The sequence below is a fragment of the Pleuronectes platessa genome, chromosome 5 (genome assembly GCF_947347685.1).
Source record: "Pleuronectes platessa chromosome 5, fPlePla1.1, whole genome shotgun sequence".
In the NCBI taxonomy this organism is placed as follows: domain Eukaryota; kingdom Metazoa; phylum Chordata; class Actinopteri; order Pleuronectiformes; family Pleuronectidae; genus Pleuronectes; species Pleuronectes platessa.
Window position 1 is genome coordinate 10,857,467 of NC_070630.1, and position 21,090 is coordinate 10,878,556.

Here is a 21,090-nt window from a genome sequence, read left to right on the forward strand (position 1 = left end):
CTTTACTACCCAACCTCCCTCCCTCCCTCCCTCCCTCCCTCCCTCCCTAACCCCCTTAACCTCCCTGGTTAAAGTAATTAGACCATTAAGAGGTAAATAAATGAACATACAACAGAAGCAGCACATCGTGGTTTTCACCCTGAGGCGACCAACGCTGGTCACCTAAGCAAAAAAAAGATTTGCGGAAAAATGAAATGAACTACAGAATGTCCAGTAGGATTTCCAGTGTTACGTTTGCCAGAGTAACTGTTGCTCAAACCTAGTGGACGCGTTTGTGCTGCTGGGACGTGGGTCAAAATGTGAACCTGCTTCGATTAGTCAAACATGTCGAAATGAGCGAGAGGAATTTTCGTCATGTTGCAAATTGCGCGCTTCCCTTTGGAGAAACACAGTCGCTGTGCACAGGTTTCATCAGCGATCTTTGACCTGAGGTGGTGGAGGGTGTGTTGGGGTCACGTGTTCGGTCTAAAACTTTCCAGGAGTGACTTTCATTACACTCTCGCCTCTTGCGTCCTGACACTGACCGTGTTTTACCCATAAGCCCTCCCCCCTCCACCTTGATGTTCTGCAAGTTTCCCAGTTTTCTGGACATTTTCTATCTGGACACAGTTTTAAACTTAGATAAGAAGATTATTGAAAAAGGAGCTTTGTGGACCTTTTTAAATCTTAGGGTTTCAAAACCTCTCTCCATAAATTCTCTCTTCCTCTGTGGTAAACACACACTCACAGTTTGTGTTGCGTGTGTAACTCTTGCAGTGAGACTGTTTTATTGTGACAGAGTTTGAACGGAGCAGCTGTGGAAAGAATGCGAGAGAGGAGAGCAGAGATAGGCCGATATGTAAACATGTCAGAGATAGGCTGCTCACAGATACTATTTAGTTATAAAGGGATTAATTTATGATTATAGCTTCTTGTCTATGCATTACATTACTCATGTTAACCAGTTCTGTCTCCGTCACACATACATCCTGTTTTTTTAATCATGCATTTCTGTTATTAACATTTACTTTATGTGGTACAAACATTGAAGGAAGTTTTAAAAGAGAGATTGGAAATTGAGAAGCCAAGAGGAAATATTGAGTGATATTGTTTGAGTGTGGACAAAGTCCATTACAATGCAACACATTCATATCTTAAACTGGCTGTCCCGTTTGTTGTGATTTCCCACACACACACGCTTTAATCAATCGATGTTATGTTCCTCTCAGATTGCTTACGTCAAAGCCGCTGTTGCACACTGTCCTTGCTCTGGTGTTTCCCAACACAGATAAACGTTATACACACACACACAAACGCACACAAACATACACACACACACACACACACACAGAGTTTCAGACAGTACTGGTCTGTTTTTACGACTCCACAGAAATGTCTCTGGTAAATGTTTTATGAATGGGCTTTGTGCACCTGGGTGCATAACCTTGGGTGCAGGGGAGGATCTGTCCAATGTCTACTGATGTGTGTGTGTGTCAGGTGGGGGGGTGTATGTGTATACTACAGGGTGTGGTTCCCTTTAATGAATAATCACTATTGGCCTGTGTATGTAGCTCTGTGCTCTCTTTCACAGGAACTTAAACCCCCACGTCGGTCAGTCAGTGCGTCTGATTCTTTGTTTATGTGACCACCTGCACCGTTTCAACGGGAGGATGACGTTCTTTGTGGTTTTTGTGTTTTCCAGAATAGGTCCTGGCAGAAGCTGAAGACGATGGTTCACTGGTCCCCCTTCGTCGTGTCTTTCAAGAAGCGTTACCCGTGGGTGCAGCTCGCCGGCCATGCAGGTAAAAATAAATACAGAGTGTATAAATCTCCGAATAATACGTATACATGTTTATTCTTCGGCCTCGTTATTCAAAGAAATGTTTTTTTTGTGGAAAAATGAGAAGATCAATGCAGCTCACATGTTTTTGTTAAATAGAAGGTTAAATCTAACAGCCATGTAACTTAGCATAGCATAAAGATTGGAAACAGGGGGAAACAGATGCAATCAGCACCTATCAGCCCAGTCATTATCACATCATACCTTGTTTGTTAATCTGTTTCATGTATAATAGTTGTGGTGTCTGAGATCTGGAGCTGAACCAAAGTGGAATTGTTTTTTCTTTGGGTCATGCCCCACCCCTCCACAAAAGTTCATGGAAATCAGTGGAGCAGTTTTCGCATGATCCTGCTTACTAACAAAAAAACATGACAGACATAACATAAACATGAGAAAAGTATCAATCTCCTCATCTCATTGCAACGAGTGTATTTCCCAGAATGTCAACCAAAAATGTTCTAACGCTCAGTCCGTCTCTTCTCAAGGTAACTTCCAGGCGGGGGAGTACGGCCGCCTGTTGAAGCGATACTGTGAGTGTGAGCAGCAGAGTCTCCAGCAGCTGATGAAGGACACTCTGCGGCCATATGTGCCCGGCTACTACGGTGTGGTGCAGCGAGATGAGCAGGACTACAACCTGATGGACGACCTGCTGGCTGACTTCGACTCCCCCTCCATCATGGACTGTAAGATGGGCAGCAGGTAAGAACATGTTGTGCTATAATAAGAGTTTATCAGAGCTTATGTTATGTTTTTGGAGGTAAAGTGATCCTTAAAAATGAACCTTTACACAAATATAGACCTTAACACGGGTTAGTCCCACCTCGCCACCATACCTTGCAATAAAAGTAGCTGTATATTCGTCATCAGCAAAGTGGTTTACAGGATTTAGAGGAGTTTGCACTTTTAGGATATAAAATCATGCAGCAAAAAGGTTAATTAGATGAAATAAAATGTTAAATACATTCTACGTGATTCATTTGAGAAATTAAGTATCAACCCTTTTACTTGTTAGGACGTACTTGGAGGAGGAGCTGATAAAAGCCAGAGAGCGTCCACGTCTGCGGAAGGACATGTACGAGAAGATGGTGGCGGTGGACCCCGGGGCCCCCACAGAGCAGGAGAGGGCCCAGCAGGCCGTCATCAAGCCCAGATACATGCAGTGGAGGGAGACGCTCAGCTCCACGGCCACCATGGGATTCCGCATCGAAGGCATTAAGGTCAGAGGTCACAGCGGAACACACACGGCACTGTGAACACTCAAGTCAGTGTTACCACATAGAACAAATAGTTTCCACCAGAAGTAAACCAATCAATGGGAGTAAATATTTATCCGTTTGTTCACTGGATAGACCACACACACACACACACGCACACACACATGCACACATTCACACACGCACGCACACACACACACTGAAGGGAAAATGCTATCCACAGCAGTTGGCTGCAGCACTGTCACTGTAGTTTAACCACAACTCAAGAACATGCATGTGTTTGTGTTTGAGGAAGATGTCAGAGAGGAAGGAGAATAACAGTCTGATGTGTTTTCTCTTTCCCTACAGAGAGCTGATGGAACATGTAACACCAACTTTAAGAAGACGAAGCACAGGGAGCAGGTGATGCTGGCCCTCAGAGACTTTGTCGACGGCAACACTCAGACTCTGGTGAGTCGCAAGTTCACTGGCAGTTTTTGTAAATGCAAAATATTTATAAAGTCTAGAATATAGATTTAAAAAACAAAACACGATGAAAAAAGATATTGTGAGCTGTGTGATTTTAGTCCCATTCCAATTTTTTTTTAAATAATGTTAAAGAGTATCCCTGAAATGGTTCCACTGAATATTCTAAAGTTCATATAATCAAAAAAGGGGGAGAATTTGATGTATTTTTAGGTAATTTCAAAATCCTAGATAATTTTTTTATTTCTGTGTCATACCAATGATGCAATGGCCTCCTCCCTTCTTGGGATTTCATGAAACCCCTAATTTACTAATATATACATCTGCTTCAGGTGTAAACAAACAAATGATTAAATAAATACAGAAATAAATGAATAGGGGAAAGCAGAAGATTCGTACACCAAGGAAAAAAAGAAACTGAAAAGAAGTCTTTCTGTTCTCACTGTCTCATACCCTACATCTCTTTATTCTCTCTTTTCTTAGAAACTCTACCTGCAGCGGCTGGAGGAGCTCCGCTCGGCCCTCGAGAAGTCGCTCTTCTTCAGGACTCACGAGGTGAGACAAACTGACACACAACTCGGTTTCCATGGTTCCTGAACAAAACCTGTTGGCCGACTTTTCAGATCTGTGATATCTTGGTGTCATTAGCTCCTGTGTGAAATTGCTCAGACGCCTCAAGTGTCACCAGTCTCACCGGTTTCTCTCTGTCGCAGATCGTGGGCAGCTCCCTGCTGTTTGTGCACGATGCCTCTGGGAAGGCCCGGGTGTGGATGATCGACTTCGGGAAGACGGTCCCCCTGCCCGACCTGCAGACCCTGGACCACAGGACCCCCTGGTTGGAGGGCAACAGGGAGGACGGCTACCTGTGGGGACTGGACAACCTCATTGACATTTTCAGCAGCATGCTTCCTCAGACGCCTTGAGAGGGAGAAGCAGGAGACTGGAACGAAAGATTGATCCCAATCCAAAAGGTGGAAGATTATGCACGATCGGGGGAATCTGAAAACTGACAGAGGAAAGATTAGAAGAGTATTTCCAGACCCCCTTTATGATCCCAGTGTCTCTATCCACATGGACCTGTGAAAGAAGAGGAGGGGCAAACAAGAGCAGGATTTCTATTGCAGAGTGGAACATGCTAAAAGCCAATGTCATGTAACAAGCTCCATCTACGGAGGAGGAGGGGGGGAGAATTGACACTTCCTGCTAAGACAAACTGAACATGACTCATCTCCCTCCTCACCAGCTCCCCCTGCTGGTTGGAGTTGCACAGAGCGCTCAGTTTGATCCTTTTTTTTTAAAAAACGCAGCTTTGGAGGAGTTTGGTAACGGGGAGCTTTATTAATGTCATGGACCACTTTTGATGTGTAAACACTAAAACACTGGTCAGACCACGTGTTAACTAACTCGGTGTGTAAATACGACTTTATTTAAACCTTTTTTTTGGCCTTGGTATAACCTCTTTACCTTGTACGATTTCTGTGCCTGGCATTTCGTGAAGCACGAGCTGTTTGATCATTCCAGTGCAGTGGACTCCTGCTGTTTCTCTTCCAAAGAGTTCACCCCAAGTATAAACTGATTTGCATCTAATCCCAACGTTTAACTTCTAGTAGAAACTCATCATTTCTTATTTGGACATTTGTGTGATTATGCAGTGAAAGATGTGTTTTTTTTTGTACACTATAATCAGCTTGGCAGCCACGTTTGTTGGGAATTTGTTGCACTATGGATCCTCACAAAGCCATTGAACAAATCGAGCAGTGCCTCTGTGCGTCTTAAAGTGGGAAGCAGCAGTCAAGTACTGGGTTTACAGCCGTTTAATGTGGATTTAATCTCTCACCCCTTGATTCTCTCTGATCAGTGTTGCTGTAGATTTTCTTTTTTGACGGAAAAGTCAAGTGACGGCGTTGAGGGTGAAATGAAACTGGAATTACCTGATTTAAACTTATCAGACTTTTCTCACGTGATTTCACTTATGCGGCGACTTCCCACGCGATCATGAAATTTGAAAGTGTCTTATGATGCAAAGGACAATGTGTTATTGAGTATCAGTTTAAAACACGAGGATGTTGTAAACCTCATTTTGCTAAACTCAACAGGAGGTTTGTGGGTTTGGATTTGTGTACGCACGATCAAGAGTTTACGACATTTGTTATGGTCGGATATTAAGGCCGTGCTTCTGATCATACGATTCCTTGACTGGAATGCAGCAGGTTGGTGAACATAGCGTTCTTCAGTCTTCCAGACAGAATTCGACTGTGTCACTCCGCACTGCGAGTGTAAGTGTGTGTGCGTGTGTGAAAGTGAGTGCGTGTGTATCTCCAGGTTGGCGGTTGACTTGGCACACAAATTGTCTAAGAGTGCTGCAAATGTTTTGACTTCATGAAATTAGAATTTAAATTCAGAGTTTTTCCATCTCTGCTAAACAAACGTACAGGGGGAGAGGAGGACTAATGTTTACAAAGTGTTTATATTTCTTTACCCACAAATCCTCTTTATTTGTAAAAATGGCAAACTGTCAGCTTTTCAAACTGGGTGCTGCTCTATCGGAAAGAAAACTGGATTCATAGCCACATTTTGTATCTTTTGAAGACGGCGCGTTTTAAAAGTTGTCCGTCCCTGCTTTGTCCAGAAGGTTGTGGATTGCAATAAACTGGAAATTTTAACGTTTGTTTTTGTTTTCACTGTCGCACACAACACAACTCACATGGCTCTTTAAATATCGATCCTATATGGATTTCAGTGTATAACTATAATTTCCCCTATTTTGCAAAACATGTACAGATAAGTGGTGAATCGAGATGAAAAAATATTAAAGCAAAATGTCACGGAGTAGAGCGCAAGCCTCTGTTAAGGCCCCACTGTCTACTCATGAAACCACGTTTAGATTTACTAGATCCACATTTTAATTTAGATCTGAGCCACATTCATAAAAATCTGTTAAAATAAATTAATAATCCTCTGACAAATCAAGAAAAATAGAGAAACTCCAATCACACAATGTTAAATCCAGATCTGCACAAACATGTTATGGGATTTCCCCTGGGTCATGCCCCATTACTTAATAAAATTTCAATGGAATTCAGTTCTAGAGTTTTTGTGTAATCTTGCCAACACACAAACGCAGATAAAAACAAAACCTCCTACATGAAACTATTTATTGTATAAACATCACATTCACTCTGTGATGATTTCACCATGTTGTAAACCTGCCGCACAAAAATGTAATTCTCCATAAAAACAGCTGCAGTTTCTTAGTTTGAATTCAGTTGTTCTGGTCTATGGGTGTGTAACAAGTCTTTTCACATTATATGTAGTTTATAATTGTGATTAAAACTCATATTCTATCCACTTGCATTGTCATAATTTCACATGTTAATTTGGGAGGTCTACTTGAACAGTTTCACATGCTGTCATGTTTAAAACACGTTATTTATCTCATATCGTTCAGCTAGATTCTTTTTTAACTAGTGAACCACTTACAGCCTGCACCACTGTGAGCTTTGCATTGTGTAATTAATATAATATGTCATGTGCTATTCATAAATAATAGACACCATGTTTACACCACAGGCACTTCATACGGAGATCATGATCAGTTTTTTTGCTGAACATTAATGAGGTAACATGGAGTTAATGTGCTCTTCAGGACCAACAGCATTTCAAGAGCCTCTTATTCTTCATTATATTACATATAATTTACCACTAAGGCCTTATACGAAGAGAAATCTCCCTGAGGTTTGTTTAAATAGCAGTTTGCTCTAAATGTTCTCAAAGCACCCATCACTAGTAGACTCAACAACCAGGCTGCATCAGTATTTGGCCAAATACAGTTTCTTTACAGTGTGAAACTCAGCTTTAAAGCATTTTTCACAGCCCTGTAAATTTACTGTAGGCTCAGTCATGCTGCATTATAAGAATCCACTGTGATGCCCCTCAGCTTCTCATTATTACTTTGAACTGTTCCCTGCATGTTCTCAATTGCAGTTTACATCCATGATTCAAGCAGCACCAACACTTTTTAGTGCTCCTGTGTCCTCGTGTGCAGCAGCACCGCCTGTCCAGCCAGCCCGGCCTCCACGTCCCCGCTAGGAACCACATACCGGCTCCCGTCCCCGGCTCTCTGAGGGTCCATCGTCCTCAGCTGCTCGTTGCTCCGAGCCACGCTGTCCAGGCTCCACAGCTGGTAGCGCAGGCTCTTACCCTGCTTAGCCAGGACGTAAACCTCTCTGAGCCCCGTGCTGCGGACGGGACAAGGGGAGCTGGTGTCGCTGGGCAGGTGAAGCCAGGGAAGACTGGGATCCGGCTGGGCGCCACTACTGCTCACACTCCCCTGATCCAACCCGAGGAGAACTCCTGGAAAGAAAGGAATCTGTAAGTGTGAGCGACATGGAGCCCTGAGGGGAAGATTAACAGTTAAACCAGGTTTACATCTGTAAATCTGACATATTCTCAGGATATTCAGTCTCATTAAGGGAAACGTATCCCTCCAGTCACAATCCATCCGCCCAGTAGATGTGCAGTAAAATTAATTTTCACATAATGACATAGAATGAATCTAATTAAATTGGTTAAAAATCCAAGGTCAGCTCTTTTTCCATTAAAGGATCTGCACAATATTTCAGTCAGTGTATGTTCTTTTAAATATATAAATAAATTATAATTTCTATTCTCTTTGTCTCCAAATACATTTACAAAATATGCCAATTATGTTGTCTTCCTATGAAACAAATTATTCGGATACAATTGTATGTTGCATCTCATACGTTGTCACTTATGTTTGAATTTTCAGCAGCATTATTAACTCAAATAAACTTCACATCACTCAAAGTGGAATCTGAACCTGCAATGTCATAAATTACAAGTAGAGCGCAGAAACTTAGATCGGCTCCAAACCAGCTTCATCATAGAAGAGTCAGCCTGGTTTTTCTGAACCACCTTTACAAAGCGTCCCACTGGTGAATGAGCGATATCCAGTCTTACCTGAGGCGACGGCCCAGTGCGCCCTGTGGCCACTGCGCTGGCACGGCTCGTGGTTGTAGTCCTCGTCGTATCTGTACTTCCTGTCAAAGACTTTTACAGTGTGATCGGTTCTCATATCACAGACAGCACAGCCTGGTTGATATAGATATAGATCTTATATGGATAAATCAGCCGATTGTAATTCTTAACATAGAGAAAACCACTTTTTTGTGAATTAAATCATTATGTGAAGAAGTGTGACCGAGAAAGATGCTAAATGTGAACGTAAATAGTAAGTTTCTCTCTTCTGGTGACACTCTCTACTCAAACGTGATAACACTTTGTTGTTCATTATCAGCTGAGATAAACACAAATCCACACAGGCAGCAGTGTTTTTCTACAAATGCTGGCTGTCGGCAAAATGGAAGAACACAAGAGACTTCTTTCTCTGCACGTGAATGAATGATTACATGGGAGGGAGATATTAGGGGAATCCCACTGGCTGCTTACATTGTCCCACTGTCTTGCTAATCCATAACCTAGTAGAAAAACACTGAGGCCGACACTTAGCAGCCGGTTTGAGTCCGCTGCTTGTCCATCAGCGGTAAAAAGACTTTTGGTTTCCCTTGGGTTCAGGATACGGGAGGAGAACGGGCTGTCTCCCCCACAGATGTGTGACGACAGCTGCAGCATTGTCACCACTCAAACCTCCAGACAGCAGCTCGGCCTTACAGCCGCAAACCTCTTCTGCCAGGAGGGCCATGTTGTTGGCTGGCAAAACAAAAGCCTCAATGAGAACATACAAATAAACCATCCAGCTGAAAACTCAGCACAGAGTGAGAGTGTAAATATGTGAATAAGTGAATCACCAAGAAAACAAACCTAACCCTCAACATCCTGCATCTCGCCCTTTCAGCTAAATGTCATATTTGCTCTTCTGGTGACACGGAGGGATTCCTTGGTATTTATTTAGCCTTTGACAGGATTCGGGCTTTGTCAAGCGCTCCGAGATGAAAGGAACACACCCCTCTTTACTCTTGTTTCACACACTCATTTTGTTCAAACAAACTGGACCAAAAAAAACACTCTACACGTTATCATGTTACCTGAAAACATTTCACCCTGCGCTGTGTATCCTCTGCTCAGTGCCGTCTGAACCACGGCCTCCATGTCGACACTGAGCCGGGGCTGACGCAGGTGAGCAGCCATCCACAAAGCCACCAGACCACACCTGGAAGGTAAATGGTTGAAGTCACACCTGGGTTAATATGTCACTATTATTTATAAACACCGAAGCGTTCAGGCCAGACTAATAACATAATGCTCTGATTGTACTCCCACTCACTGAGGACCATCCTGGATGAGAGAAGGCACGTATGTGTTCACCAGGATCCACTGCAGGTCCTTCCTAAAACTGAAGCCAAGATCATCATGTAACATAAACAAACCCTTTTCCATTAGAATGACTGTGTCCTCATACTTTCCAAAGTCAAACAGCTTATTTAGAACAAATGTTCAGTCTGTTAGAGTCTAGTTCAACAGCCCACATACAAATATTTTTGGTTTAGTTCATGTTTACTTCATGGCGGCTGCGTGTTTCGACACATCTACCAGTCTTATATAAGAAAGTGGGATGGACCAAATATTAGGAAACACTTTTCAATTTGTTTTCATCAGCGGCTGTTATTTGTCAGGCTTACGCTATAATTAATCACTGTGACACTTGGTGGAAGGATGTGATGAGTCAATGAGATGGATCCAGGCATTTCTCAACACTTTGGTTTATTTCTCACAGAATGTATAGAAAAGAAGATAACTTAGTATAAATTGGGAAGTAAAATGCTGGAAGGGTGAATTAAGTCCAGGGCCGGTTAATGGACTCAGGGAGGAACGTGTTATGTATTCGTCTTTGCTCAGAGACACTTGTATCAGTTTATGTGATGTTTAACCAGTTTCCAGACAATGAGACCAGTAGTAATCAGATGTCCAATGGGACACGTGCAGTGTTTCCTCCCAGTGACTCTCACCTGCTGTCCCTCTGGCTGAGCAGGGAGCAGGCCTCAGTGTGGTCTCCCTCCACTGGACTCCTGCTGCTGGCTATGGTCTGATACAGCTTCTTCTTCCTATCTGCTGGGGCTGGAGGAGGGGGAGCAGGAGCAGGTGGAGGTGGAGGTGGTGGAGGAAGAGGAGGAGGAGGAGGTGACAGGGAGCACTCCACTGACATGTCCGTACTGGTCCTTCCAAATGAAGCCACGTATGAAGTAAGGGGATAACTTTGCAAGAAGCAGGAAGTGGCAGCAGCTGTTAAAAACCCTCCATACAAACTCGAGCTAACTCTGACAGGTCAGCTAACAGCTCGGATGCTAACAACAAACAGAAACTCTCCTGTAAACTGATCGATCCGTGATTAACTTTTAATATTCACCTACTTCTGCTCATCAAACCACCGCAGCTACTCAGGGACCAGACCCGGTGTTTAGTCTCTTTGTGTCCGAGCAGCTTCTACCTCCTGGTTCTGTCCATATTAGTCTCACTTCTTCGTCTTCATCACCGGCTGAAATCACGCTCATACCGCCCCCTAGTGTATCCTCTGATTTTAGAACATAAAGAAGTGTATTGTTTGGCTTTCCCCCATTGTACCAGCTATATTTGTAAAGAATGTTCTATATTTTGATAATAATCCAATAAAACACCCAAACTCCCCCTAGTACATCTTCTTATTTAAGACCATAAAAAAGTGTCTTGTTCGGCTTACCCAAATTGTCCCATTCCATTTATATTCATGTATAGTTATGTATATAGGAATGTTCTATATATGTTCAATGCTCCAATGATAATACAATAAAACCCCAAAACGCCCCCAGTACAATTTCTCTACCTCCCATTTTCCACCACTACCCTCATTCATTCTGTAAAGACTCAAACCCTCCAGCATAAGAGTCGATATTTCTCACATGCAAAAAAGTTTGTGAACTCAGTGTTATTTATTCAGTCACTTGTTTATTTTTTTTAATAAGATGATAACAACCGACTCCCCTCGGCTCAGGTGACCTCTGCTTGGTACCGGTGTCCCTGTGCTGCAATTTCTATCAACATATTCCAGGGGAGATGAACCTGTGATGTCTTTGAGCGTTGCATGCTTCCTTTGCATGTGTACTGACAGATTTTTTTTGTAAAGGACGATGGAGCAGTGAGGACACTTCACTGATTTCAAATTTGCCACACGAAAACATGTCAGCTCTGTTGTTTCAGAGCGTGCAGGAGCAGTAGCAGCAGCAGCACTGACTTCTTCCCTGGGTGATAGATCCAACTCAGAGGCCTTTGGGGGTGAGGCTGAGGGTGGTGGAGAAGACTGTGGTGCAACAGAAGGGGACAGGAGGGAAGCTTTGGGACAAAGTGTGTAGCAGTGGTCTTCATTTATGATTGAATCCTCTGGAGCAGATAGGGGAGAGTGAGGCTCCGAGTCAGGTGTTGAAGATGTGCATCCTGGAGCGTGTGCGGACTTCTCTTGGGAAGCACAGGGAGTGAAGACCAATGATGATGATGAAGGTGCAGATTGGCTGACGTCAGCTGACTGAGTGGAGGGTGTTTCACATGGCGGTGGTACTTTATCACATGGTCTCTGACATCCAGTCACGTGTGACGTGATATCTCTTTTGCGCACGATTGTTTTTGTGCAGTTTGGACAGTGGTAATGACCCGTGTCTCTGCACGACAGGTTGCATCTGCAAATGATAGTGTCTGCAGAGAAAGAGTAATCCAACTTAAATGTGTGACTTTATACCTCAAAAACATATACTTTTTAAAACATATATGAATTTTCTCAACTCCAGCAATGGTTTCCAGTTTACCAATTAAAATTAAAGATTCAGGCTGTAGAATTTGGTGATATCCAGTGGTGAAGTTGCATGTTGCGGCCAATGCCCCTCACCTCACCTCACCTCACTGTCCCCTTCCAAACCTGAAGCAGAACCTGTGGCAGCCTTCAGTTGTCATAAAAACTCAAAAGGTCTCTAGTTTGTCCAAGTTGGGCTACTGTAAAAAACACTTACCCTAGAATCCAGGGTAAGTGCGACTCAACATTACACATGTGAAAGTGTCATTTCACAGCAGACGCTTCCCATCAACCCACCTTGGAGATGCACTGCATTCTGTACGTGGGCCCCCAGGTGTCTCCGTAGTGTCTCTCCCTGTGCTGTGCTGAACTTGGGGCACAGGGGACAACCGAACTGGGCCCAGCTGGTGAGGGAGGTGCTCTGCAACTGTCCTCCATCCTTGATTATAGAGGGGTGCATCTGGAAAACAGTTCAAGTCATTGTAGGTTATTTTAAACTGAATTTAAACAGTAACACACACATTCTACATTAGGAGCTGGTTCTCCTGACAGGAACTGAGTCAGGTCCCACAATGGTTAGTGGTGGTGCAGATCAGGATAAACCACAGGGGGCTGCTGGGTGAAGGCCATGCTGTCATCCTCTGCTGCCACAGCGAGCTCATGTAACGGAATTTTAACATTTTGTTGTCAACATTAAACTGGTTTAACTATATATGTTTAACAAGTGATGACAGCTACATGTCTATAACTATGACACTGACATGGTAACACCAGCAGACTGGTTGGACACACTGGGAATTTTGACTGTGTCCATAACACACCCTGAGTTAGATATATAACATCTAATCAAAGCCCAACAAAGTTACTGAGACTTTATTAAATATTCTTCAGACTCTGTATCTCACCGCTTGTGTTCTCTTGTGTTTTTCCGCCTTTCTTCCTCGGTCCCAATATCCGCAAATCCAACCTGCAGACAAGATGGCGGACCTCCGTCCTCCACCACAACATGCGCAGTAGATATCAGTGAGCGCACGCGCAACAGACATGCCCGCGCTTGACAGGAAATAACACGATACTATCGGAAGTTGGTCTTTTGTATTTACATTTTTTTTAGTATTGAAAATACTTGTTACAAAAACAAACCTTTAAATAAATATGAAGTATTCAAGTTGACATCAGTGTTGATACAGTAGTGAAACACAATGAGCATAAACAAGTCCAGTAACGAAAGAAGTACATTGAGGAAATTCAGCAAACATCTTTATTTCATTCTTCCATCCGTTAAATATTTACATCTGTGAATAAAGTGCTTACATAACACAGTCAGCTTATTTACTAAAACATACACTCTGCAATTTACATTATGTTTTCTCTCATTTATAGTTTATTTTGAAAGAGCCAACATAAAGTAGATTATTTTATGTACTATTGATATCAAATTTAGTTATAAACAATACATCTTAAATAACACTATATAGCTATATACAAATATAAGGTATTACATGAAAATACACACAGAAGTATAAGTACACACCCATTTCTAAGTCGTTAGGCATTAACAACAAAAGAAGAAAATGACCTACTTTTCTGTCCCGCCAGATTCAAAGACCGGAAACGGAAGATGGCATCTAAAACTATTCTGATTGGTCTTCACACAGGAAAGGCCGGCGGTTTCTCGCTGCTGATTGGCCAAGCAGTGTGTAAACCTCCACCGTCACCGCTGTCGTCTTCCGTACAAAAGCGACGTTAGCGGGAGTTTCGGGAGCAGTTCGCGGGTTCACCACAGAGTCTGATCGGACGTCACCTCCAGCCGAGCACCGTGACACCGACCACAGGCTGATCGCGCTGCCGGAGAAGCTGCAGTTTTCCCAGGGGAGACGAGTAGACACCACGCCGTATCAACATGCACGTCATCAAGCGAGGTAGGTCTCTGAGGTCGGCTGTTCTGGAGCCGGAGGGAACCAGGCCCATGTTAGCTCCACTGCTAACTGTGTGTTCAATGTGATGTACACAGATCAGATCAGGTTTTACACCAAACTGCACAAACTGACAGTCTATGTGTGAGTCAGCTGATCCCCGTTAACATTGACATGAACACCGTATGGTGTGATATCTCAGTCCACCTGTTCCTGTTGATTTACATGGTCGTTTATGGGCTCAGCCATGTTTAGCCTTTGTCATAGTTGGCGCCAAAAATGTAAGTTATGATCTTCAGTGTCTCTGTGGATCTCAGCGAGGTGATGGGTGAATAACATGAACTCCTCTAACGACCAGACGCTTTATTTACCTCCTGAGTGTAATAACAGCAGGTTTATAGAGGCAGGTTTCTCTGTGAGGTGGGTCTTTGGGTTTGATCCCCTCCTTTTATTTATTCAGTGTAATTGATCATACTATTTATTATGCCTCAGGCGGATCCTCTCCTTATTGGCCCGTTGAAGTCACTGCATCACGGTGTTAATGCAAATTCAACTCTCCCGATTGACAGTTTCATATCTTAAACCGTGAAGTGTTCAAATAGTCGTAAATCGTTCATTTCATAAAAGGGCTTTTATTGTGTCACATTTGCATTGGTACCAAATCGACCATTAAATTCACATTTGCAATCACGTGATAAATGTGGTCCAATCCTGTTTCTGACGAGCACTGTGGATTTGATCATGAGTCATAGAAGTTGGATAAGACTGTAATTGTTACTGGAGATGAGCCAATACTTTCCTCTTCCGGTACAGTCCTTATACCTGGATTGTGCATGTCTGATACCAGAGCATTTAATAAACAAGAAACATTTTTGATAAAGTTTTTTAACAGCTGGACATAAATGAATTGCAGACATTTTGTTCTGGCTAATGCTACACAACCGGTAATATTTTTTTCACTGCTTTACAAACTACTTGCAAGTTTTGGAGCTGCCAAGATACTTTTTTTTTCTCTTTTCTTTCCGGGTTTGTCTCGGGGAAACTTAATACTTTAAAAACATGTTATCAGATCAGTACGTAGATCTGTTTACTCATCGATGCCAAAACTTACATTTCCTGATATTGAACATCTCTTAAAAACACCAGTCCTGAGTTTAATGGTTGTTCTGGTTTGTTTTTCAGATGGACGCCAGGAGCGCATCATGTTCGATAAAATCACCTCTCGTATCCAGAAGCTCTGCTACGGGCTGAACTCTGAGTTCGTGGACCCGACCCAGATCACCATGAAGGTGATCCAGGGTCTGTACAGTGGCGTCACCACCGTGGAGCTGGACACTCTGGCCGCGGAGATCACCGCCACCCTCACCACCAAACACCCGGACTACGCCATCCTCGCCGCGCGGATCGCCGTCTCCAACCTGCACAAGGAGACCAAGAAGGTGTTCAGCGAGGTGATGGAGGACCTGTACAGCTACATCAACCCCCTGAACAGACGCCACTCCCCCATGATCTCCAAGGAGACCCTCGACATCGTGCTCGCCAACAAAGACCGCCTCAACTCGGCCATCATCTACGACCGAGATTTCTCCTACAACTTCTTTGGCTTCAAGACGCTGGAGCGCTCCTACCTGCTGAAGATCAACGGCAAAGTGTCGGAGCGGCCGCAGCACATGCTCATGAGGGTGTCGGTCGGAATCCACAAAACGGACATCGACGCCGCCATCGAGACCTACAACCTGCTCTCGGAGAAGTGGTTCACCCACGCCTCCCCCACGCTCTTCAACGCAGGAACCAACAGGCCCCAGCTGTCCAGCTGCTTCCTGCTCACCATGAAGGACGACAGCATCGAGGGCATCTACGACACGCTGAAGCAGTGTGCCCTCATCTCCAAGTCCGCGGGAGGAATCGGCGTGGCCGTCAGCTGCATCCGATCCACGGGGAGCTACATCGCCGGCACCAACGGCAACTCCAACGGGCTCGTCCCCATGCTGAGAGTCTACAACAACACAGCACGCTATGTCGACCAGGGCGGCAACAAGCGGCCCGGCGCCTTCGCCATGTACCTGGAGCCGTGGCACTTTGACGTGTTCGACTTCCTGGAGCTGAAGAAGAACACGGGGAAAGAGGAGCAGCGAGCCAGAGATCTTTTCTACGGCTTGTGGATCCCCGACCTGTTCATGAAGAGAGTGGAGAGCAACCAGGACTGGTCTCTGATGTGTCCCAGCGAGAGCCCCGGGCTGGACGAGTGCTGGGGGGAGGAGTTTGAGAAGCTCTACACCCAATATGAGAGGGAGGGCCGGGTCAAGCGCGTTGTGAAGGCTCAGCAGGTGTGGCACGCCATCATCGAGTCCCAGACGGAGTCGGGCACGCCGTACATGCTGTACAAAGACGCCTGCAACAGGAAGAGCAACCAGCAGAACCTGGGCACCATCAAGTGCAGCAACCTCTGCACGGAAATCGTTGAATACTCCAGTGGCGACGAGGTGGCCGTCTGTAACCTGGCCTCCATCGCTCTCAACATGTACGTCACCCCCGAGCGGACTTTTGACTTCAAGAAACTGGAGGCTGTGACCAAAGTTATCGTGAAGAACCTGAACAAGATCATAGAGATTAACTTCTACCCGGTGCCTGAGGCCGATCAGTCCAACAAGCGCCACCGGCCGATCGGAATCGGCGTCCAGGGTCTGGCCGACGCCTTCATCCTGATGCGTTACCCCTTTGAAAGCCCAGAGGCTCAGCTGCTGAACATCCAGATCTTTGAGACCATCTACTACGCCGCCCTGGAGGCCAGCTGCGACCTGGCCGCCGAGCTGGGCCCCTACGACACGTACGAGGGCTCCCCCGTCAGCAAGGGCATCCTCCAGTACGACATGTGGGAGAAGACGCCCACCGACCTGTGGGACTGGAAGCTGCTGAAGGAGAAGATCGCCAAGCACGGCGTGAGGAACAGCCTGCTGCTGGCCCCGATGCCCACGGCCTCCACCGCCCAGATCCTGGGCAACAACGAGTCCATCGAGGCCTACACCAGCAACATCTACACCCGCAGGGTCCTGTCCGGGGAGTTTCAGATCGTCAACCCCCATCTGCTCAAAGACCTGACGGAGAGAGGGCTGTGGGGCGAGGAGATGAAGAACCAGCTGATCGGGCAAAACGGATCCATTCAGGTAAATCGATGTCAACTCTTCAAGATGCTGAGTTATTCATTTTGTTATGGACTCATTTGTCAGATTCATACTAAAGTAACACCAATGATGTGACTGAACACTAAAATCTGATGGGATTCTATTTTTTCTTGTGTCAACAGGACATCAAGGAGATTCCAGACGATCTGAAGGAGCTTTATAAAACCGTGTGGGAAATCTCCCAGAAGACGGTCCTGAAGATGGCTGCCGACCGCGGCGCCTACATCGACCAGAGCCAGTCCATGAACATCCACATCGCCGAGCCCAACTACGGCAAACTGACCAGCATGCACTTCTTCGGCTGGAAACAAGTGAGTGACGTCTGCAGGACAAATCAGAGAAGAGCAACAACCCTTCACACTTAGTTTTAAATGTATTAAAACACCGGTGCAGCAGTTTAACCCGTGTCCTCCCTCTCTCCACAGGGTCTGAAGACAGGGATGTACTACCTGAGGACGAAGCCCGCCGCCAACCCCATCCAGTTCACCCTGAACAAGGAGACGCTGAAGGAGGCTCAGCCAGACAAAGTCTCGGAGGAGGAGCTCAAAGCGCTAAACAAGGCAGCCATGGTTTGTTCCCTGGAGAACAAAGACGATTGTCTCATGTGTGGATCCTAAACGTTTCCTCTCTCCCCTCGTTTCTATCTGCTGAAACATGTGTTCGCCTGCTCTGACTTGATGCTGAATCTTTTGAGTGATGAACAGGATGTTTCACTCACAAAGATTAACAAATCTAGAAAGCATTTTTCATGAATCCTTCTCTGGCTCACTGTGGGACATTGTTTAAATGTATAAAATGAATTAATGACGTGTCTTGTTTACTCACGGATGTCAATGGAAAACTACAAGTACTTAACAAACTTTATTTTATGTTGGAAATCAAATAACTTTGTAATAAAAAATGAAAGTTTCATATGTTTCATTGTGTTTGTGTGCACCGGGGAAACAAAACTTTATTGAAATTGCAGGTTCTCAGGCTGATCTTAATTTCACCCACCAATTGTTTGTGAATGCAGATGAACTAAAAAAGTCCGTCACAACATTCAAGTAATGGAGATGTTTTAACATGTGGTTTGATATTAAAAAAATATATATTTTGGTGTAAAATTCAGACATCAATTCTCATTTAGTTTGACTGGGTTCTTAGGGTCATGAAAAACCTTAGTCATGGAATTAAGTTTGTTTAATGCTATGTTTATTTTTACAGCCCTGGAAAAGTGCTTGAAGAAATTAAATCCCAATTTTGGAGAAGTAATGGAAATTTGTTATATCGTTCATTTATGCTGAGATTTTAATAATTCATATGCTTTTAAAAGAAATAGACCCAAAGCATAAGCAGGTATACTCTCTCATACTAAATAAATTCCGGTGGGATAATGCACTATGCAAGGGAAGTGTAGATTTAACCATGATTGGCTACAAATGGAAAAGTACATCCCAACAGACCTAAAACTATTCTCATTCATTTGTGTTATTCAAGGTATACTGTATGCCTTGAAATTGTCAGTTAGCTGAAATGCTAAATTGTCACTTTTTCATGTATACACCGAGATTTCGCAAAATGTTTGGTGATGGAAATTTGGTTTAGAGTCATGGAAAACCATTGGTCAAAATGTATATGAACCCTGGTTTGACTTCATTCTTGACATTTAGAGTTTGTTCTGAATTAACTTTTTTTTTTAAACAGCTGATAAATCCATCAAGTAACACTGGTTCCAACTTCAACATTTCTAGGATTTGTTCTGGTTCTAAAACAATAAACTTAGTGGTGTTTTGAAGTTTTGGTCAAAGAAATTTAAAATGCTTACATTGAGCTCTGTCATGTCCATTTAAACAAAAATTTAAAAAGATCTGGATTGCAGGCTTAGTTTACACCACTTATTGAACCTAAAGAGGAAAAAATACTTTTACATCTCAAAGAATGAACCAACAAATGATCTGATCGTTGTTTTTAATATATTTTTTATAAAATAATGAAAACATAATTTACACTTTTAAATGTACAAGTCATTATTACAACCCAAAGAAAACAATGAACAAACGGTTTGACTGTGCGTCGCGTGCTGCCGCCACACGAGCGACGCACAAAGAAAAGATGACGTCAGAAACCCCCCCCCCCCCCCCGAAAGAATCATACAAATCAACTTTGTACAGGAATCAGAAGTAAAACGTCAAAATAAAACACACACACACACACACACACACACAGTACCCTCTCGTCTGACAGCGGCCAACGTGTTAAAAAATAAATTATCAAAATATTTAACATCTAAAAACAAACGTAGTTTTACAATATTAACCATTAACCTTAATAATGCATTATTGATTTGTTCAACAGGGTGTTGTGTATGCTATAAATAGCGTAAAATTATACAGAACATGAACAAAATTTGTATATATATATATATGTATAAAAAAAGAAACCTTGCCCCTTTTACATAAGCAAAGTAAAGATTAAGACTAAAATCACAGCGACACCTGCGGAGCTGCATGAGGAGGAGGAGAAGGAGGAGAAGGAGGAGGAGGAGCAGGAGGAGGAGCAGGAGGAGTGTGTCACTGAATTGAACCACCGCAACAAAGTCAAACCTGAAACCAGTTTTCTGAGGAGCCACATGAGAGACTTAGATTGTTAATGACAGACTGGTAAATGAGGTTTATGTATAAATGTTACTGGTCTCAAAGTTACTCCGATGAAAACCTCTCGACTGGAGGATGACGAGCTGCTGACACTGAAGCAGCGTCTTGTTTTGTTTGTAACCGTCACCGAGGAGGACGTGACGTTGTCATCGCTGCTTGTTTGCAGGATTATGCAAAAACTACTGAACAGATTTTATTGAAACTTAGTGGGAGTGGGGGGGGGGGGGGGGGGGGGGTAAACAGATACAAATCTTTTCTCACTGCATATGCCATTTTTTGGCATATCTGTTGGGAAACTGTTTTATCTGTTTTAAACGAATCCAGCAAATGGATTACAGCCTTGATTGACCTACAATGAACCCAGAAATATTAAAGGGAAAATCTCTGATAGTCTCACAGTACAACTCCCCCCCCTCTTACTGATGGTGTAGCATCATTGTTAACAGCATATTGAGAAACCTGAGCGAGTTGGAAAGTTCAAAACAAACAGATCCAGTCAGACCAGGGAGGAAAAATGTTACTGCTCATCTGGGCTGAGAGTTCAGAACAGTGTCATCAGTCAATTAATGAAGTGAGACGGGAAGAAACTTCCTCTGCAGGGATGTGTCGTCCAGTCAGTACCAGCATCCACTCACACACAGTTCTGTATGAAAAATAGATATAGTAGACAATGTCCTTAAGCCAGCTCGCTGTATAAATAAGTGTCTTGTGTTCAGAACACGTGGACGAATCCTCTCACACACACTGGTTCTGATGGGAAGGAGCGTCAGTGTTGTCCAGTGAATTTTCATGTACAGTAAATGTTTTTCTATCAACACACACGACTGGTGACGTCGCTTCATTCTGATGAGAACACACACACACACACACACACACACACACACACACACACACACACACACACACACACACACACACACACACACACACACACACACACACACACAAACACACACAAACACACACACACACACAGTTCAGACGTTTTGAGAAATACACTTATAGGTTTTCTTAAGTTTAACGATTGATGCCACTCATGATTGGTTATTAAGGTTTGCCCCTTT

General features: G+C 43.8%; 3 protein-coding genes across 7 annotated transcripts in view; 2 read left to right on the forward strand and 1 right to left on the reverse strand.

Annotated features, from left to right (window-relative positions):
* The window catches only part of itpkcb (inositol-trisphosphate 3-kinase Cb), a 14,638-nt gene extending 8,473 nt beyond the window's left edge, over positions 1–6,165 (forward strand). The window contains exons 2-7 of the mRNA XM_053422725.1: positions 1,682–1,781; positions 2,305–2,518; positions 2,832–3,036; positions 3,382–3,483; positions 3,982–4,053; positions 4,212–6,165. Coding sequence (XP_053278700.1) covers positions 1,682–1,781; positions 2,305–2,518; positions 2,832–3,036; positions 3,382–3,483; positions 3,982–4,053; positions 4,212–4,421 — 903 coding nt within the window. The 3' untranslated portion in view covers positions 4,422–6,165. The remainder of the gene's footprint in view (positions 1–1,681; positions 1,782–2,304; positions 2,519–2,831; positions 3,037–3,381; positions 3,484–3,981; positions 4,054–4,211) is intronic.
* actmap (actin maturation protease) lies at positions 5,946–13,353 on the reverse strand. Of its 5 annotated transcripts, none has more exons than XM_053422732.1 (9): positions 13,198–13,337; positions 12,590–12,752; positions 10,887–12,198; positions 10,485–10,694; positions 9,803–9,871; positions 9,564–9,688; positions 9,099–9,228; positions 8,479–8,549; positions 5,946–7,851 (listed from the first exon to the last, which is right to left on the reverse strand). In XM_053422732.1, the coding sequence occupies exons 4-9, from the start codon at positions 10,679–10,681 to the stop codon at positions 7,517–7,519; spliced, it is 927 nt and encodes a 308-aa protein (XP_053278707.1). In that variant the 5' UTR covers positions 10,682–10,694; positions 10,887–12,198; positions 12,590–12,752; positions 13,198–13,337; the 3' UTR covers positions 5,946–7,516. The 5 variants fall into 5 exon arrangements, with proteins under 5 accessions (XP_053278707.1, XP_053278706.1, XP_053278705.1 ...); XM_053422731.1 differs by having other exon boundaries at positions 10,485–10,730; XM_053422730.1 differs by having other exon boundaries at positions 10,883–12,198.
* A 672-nt stretch (positions 13,354–14,025) lies between these two features.
* Positions 14,026–18,300, forward strand: LOC128439941 (ribonucleoside-diphosphate reductase large subunit). Its single transcript, XM_053422476.1, has 4 exons — positions 14,026–14,214; positions 15,391–17,372; positions 17,513–17,701; positions 17,816–18,300. The coding sequence occupies exons 1-4, from the start codon at positions 14,196–14,198 to the stop codon at positions 18,005–18,007; spliced, it is 2,382 nt and encodes a 793-aa protein (XP_053278451.1). The 5' UTR covers positions 14,026–14,195; the 3' UTR covers positions 18,008–18,300.
* The last annotated feature ends 2,790 nt before the right edge of the window (positions 18,301–21,090 follow it).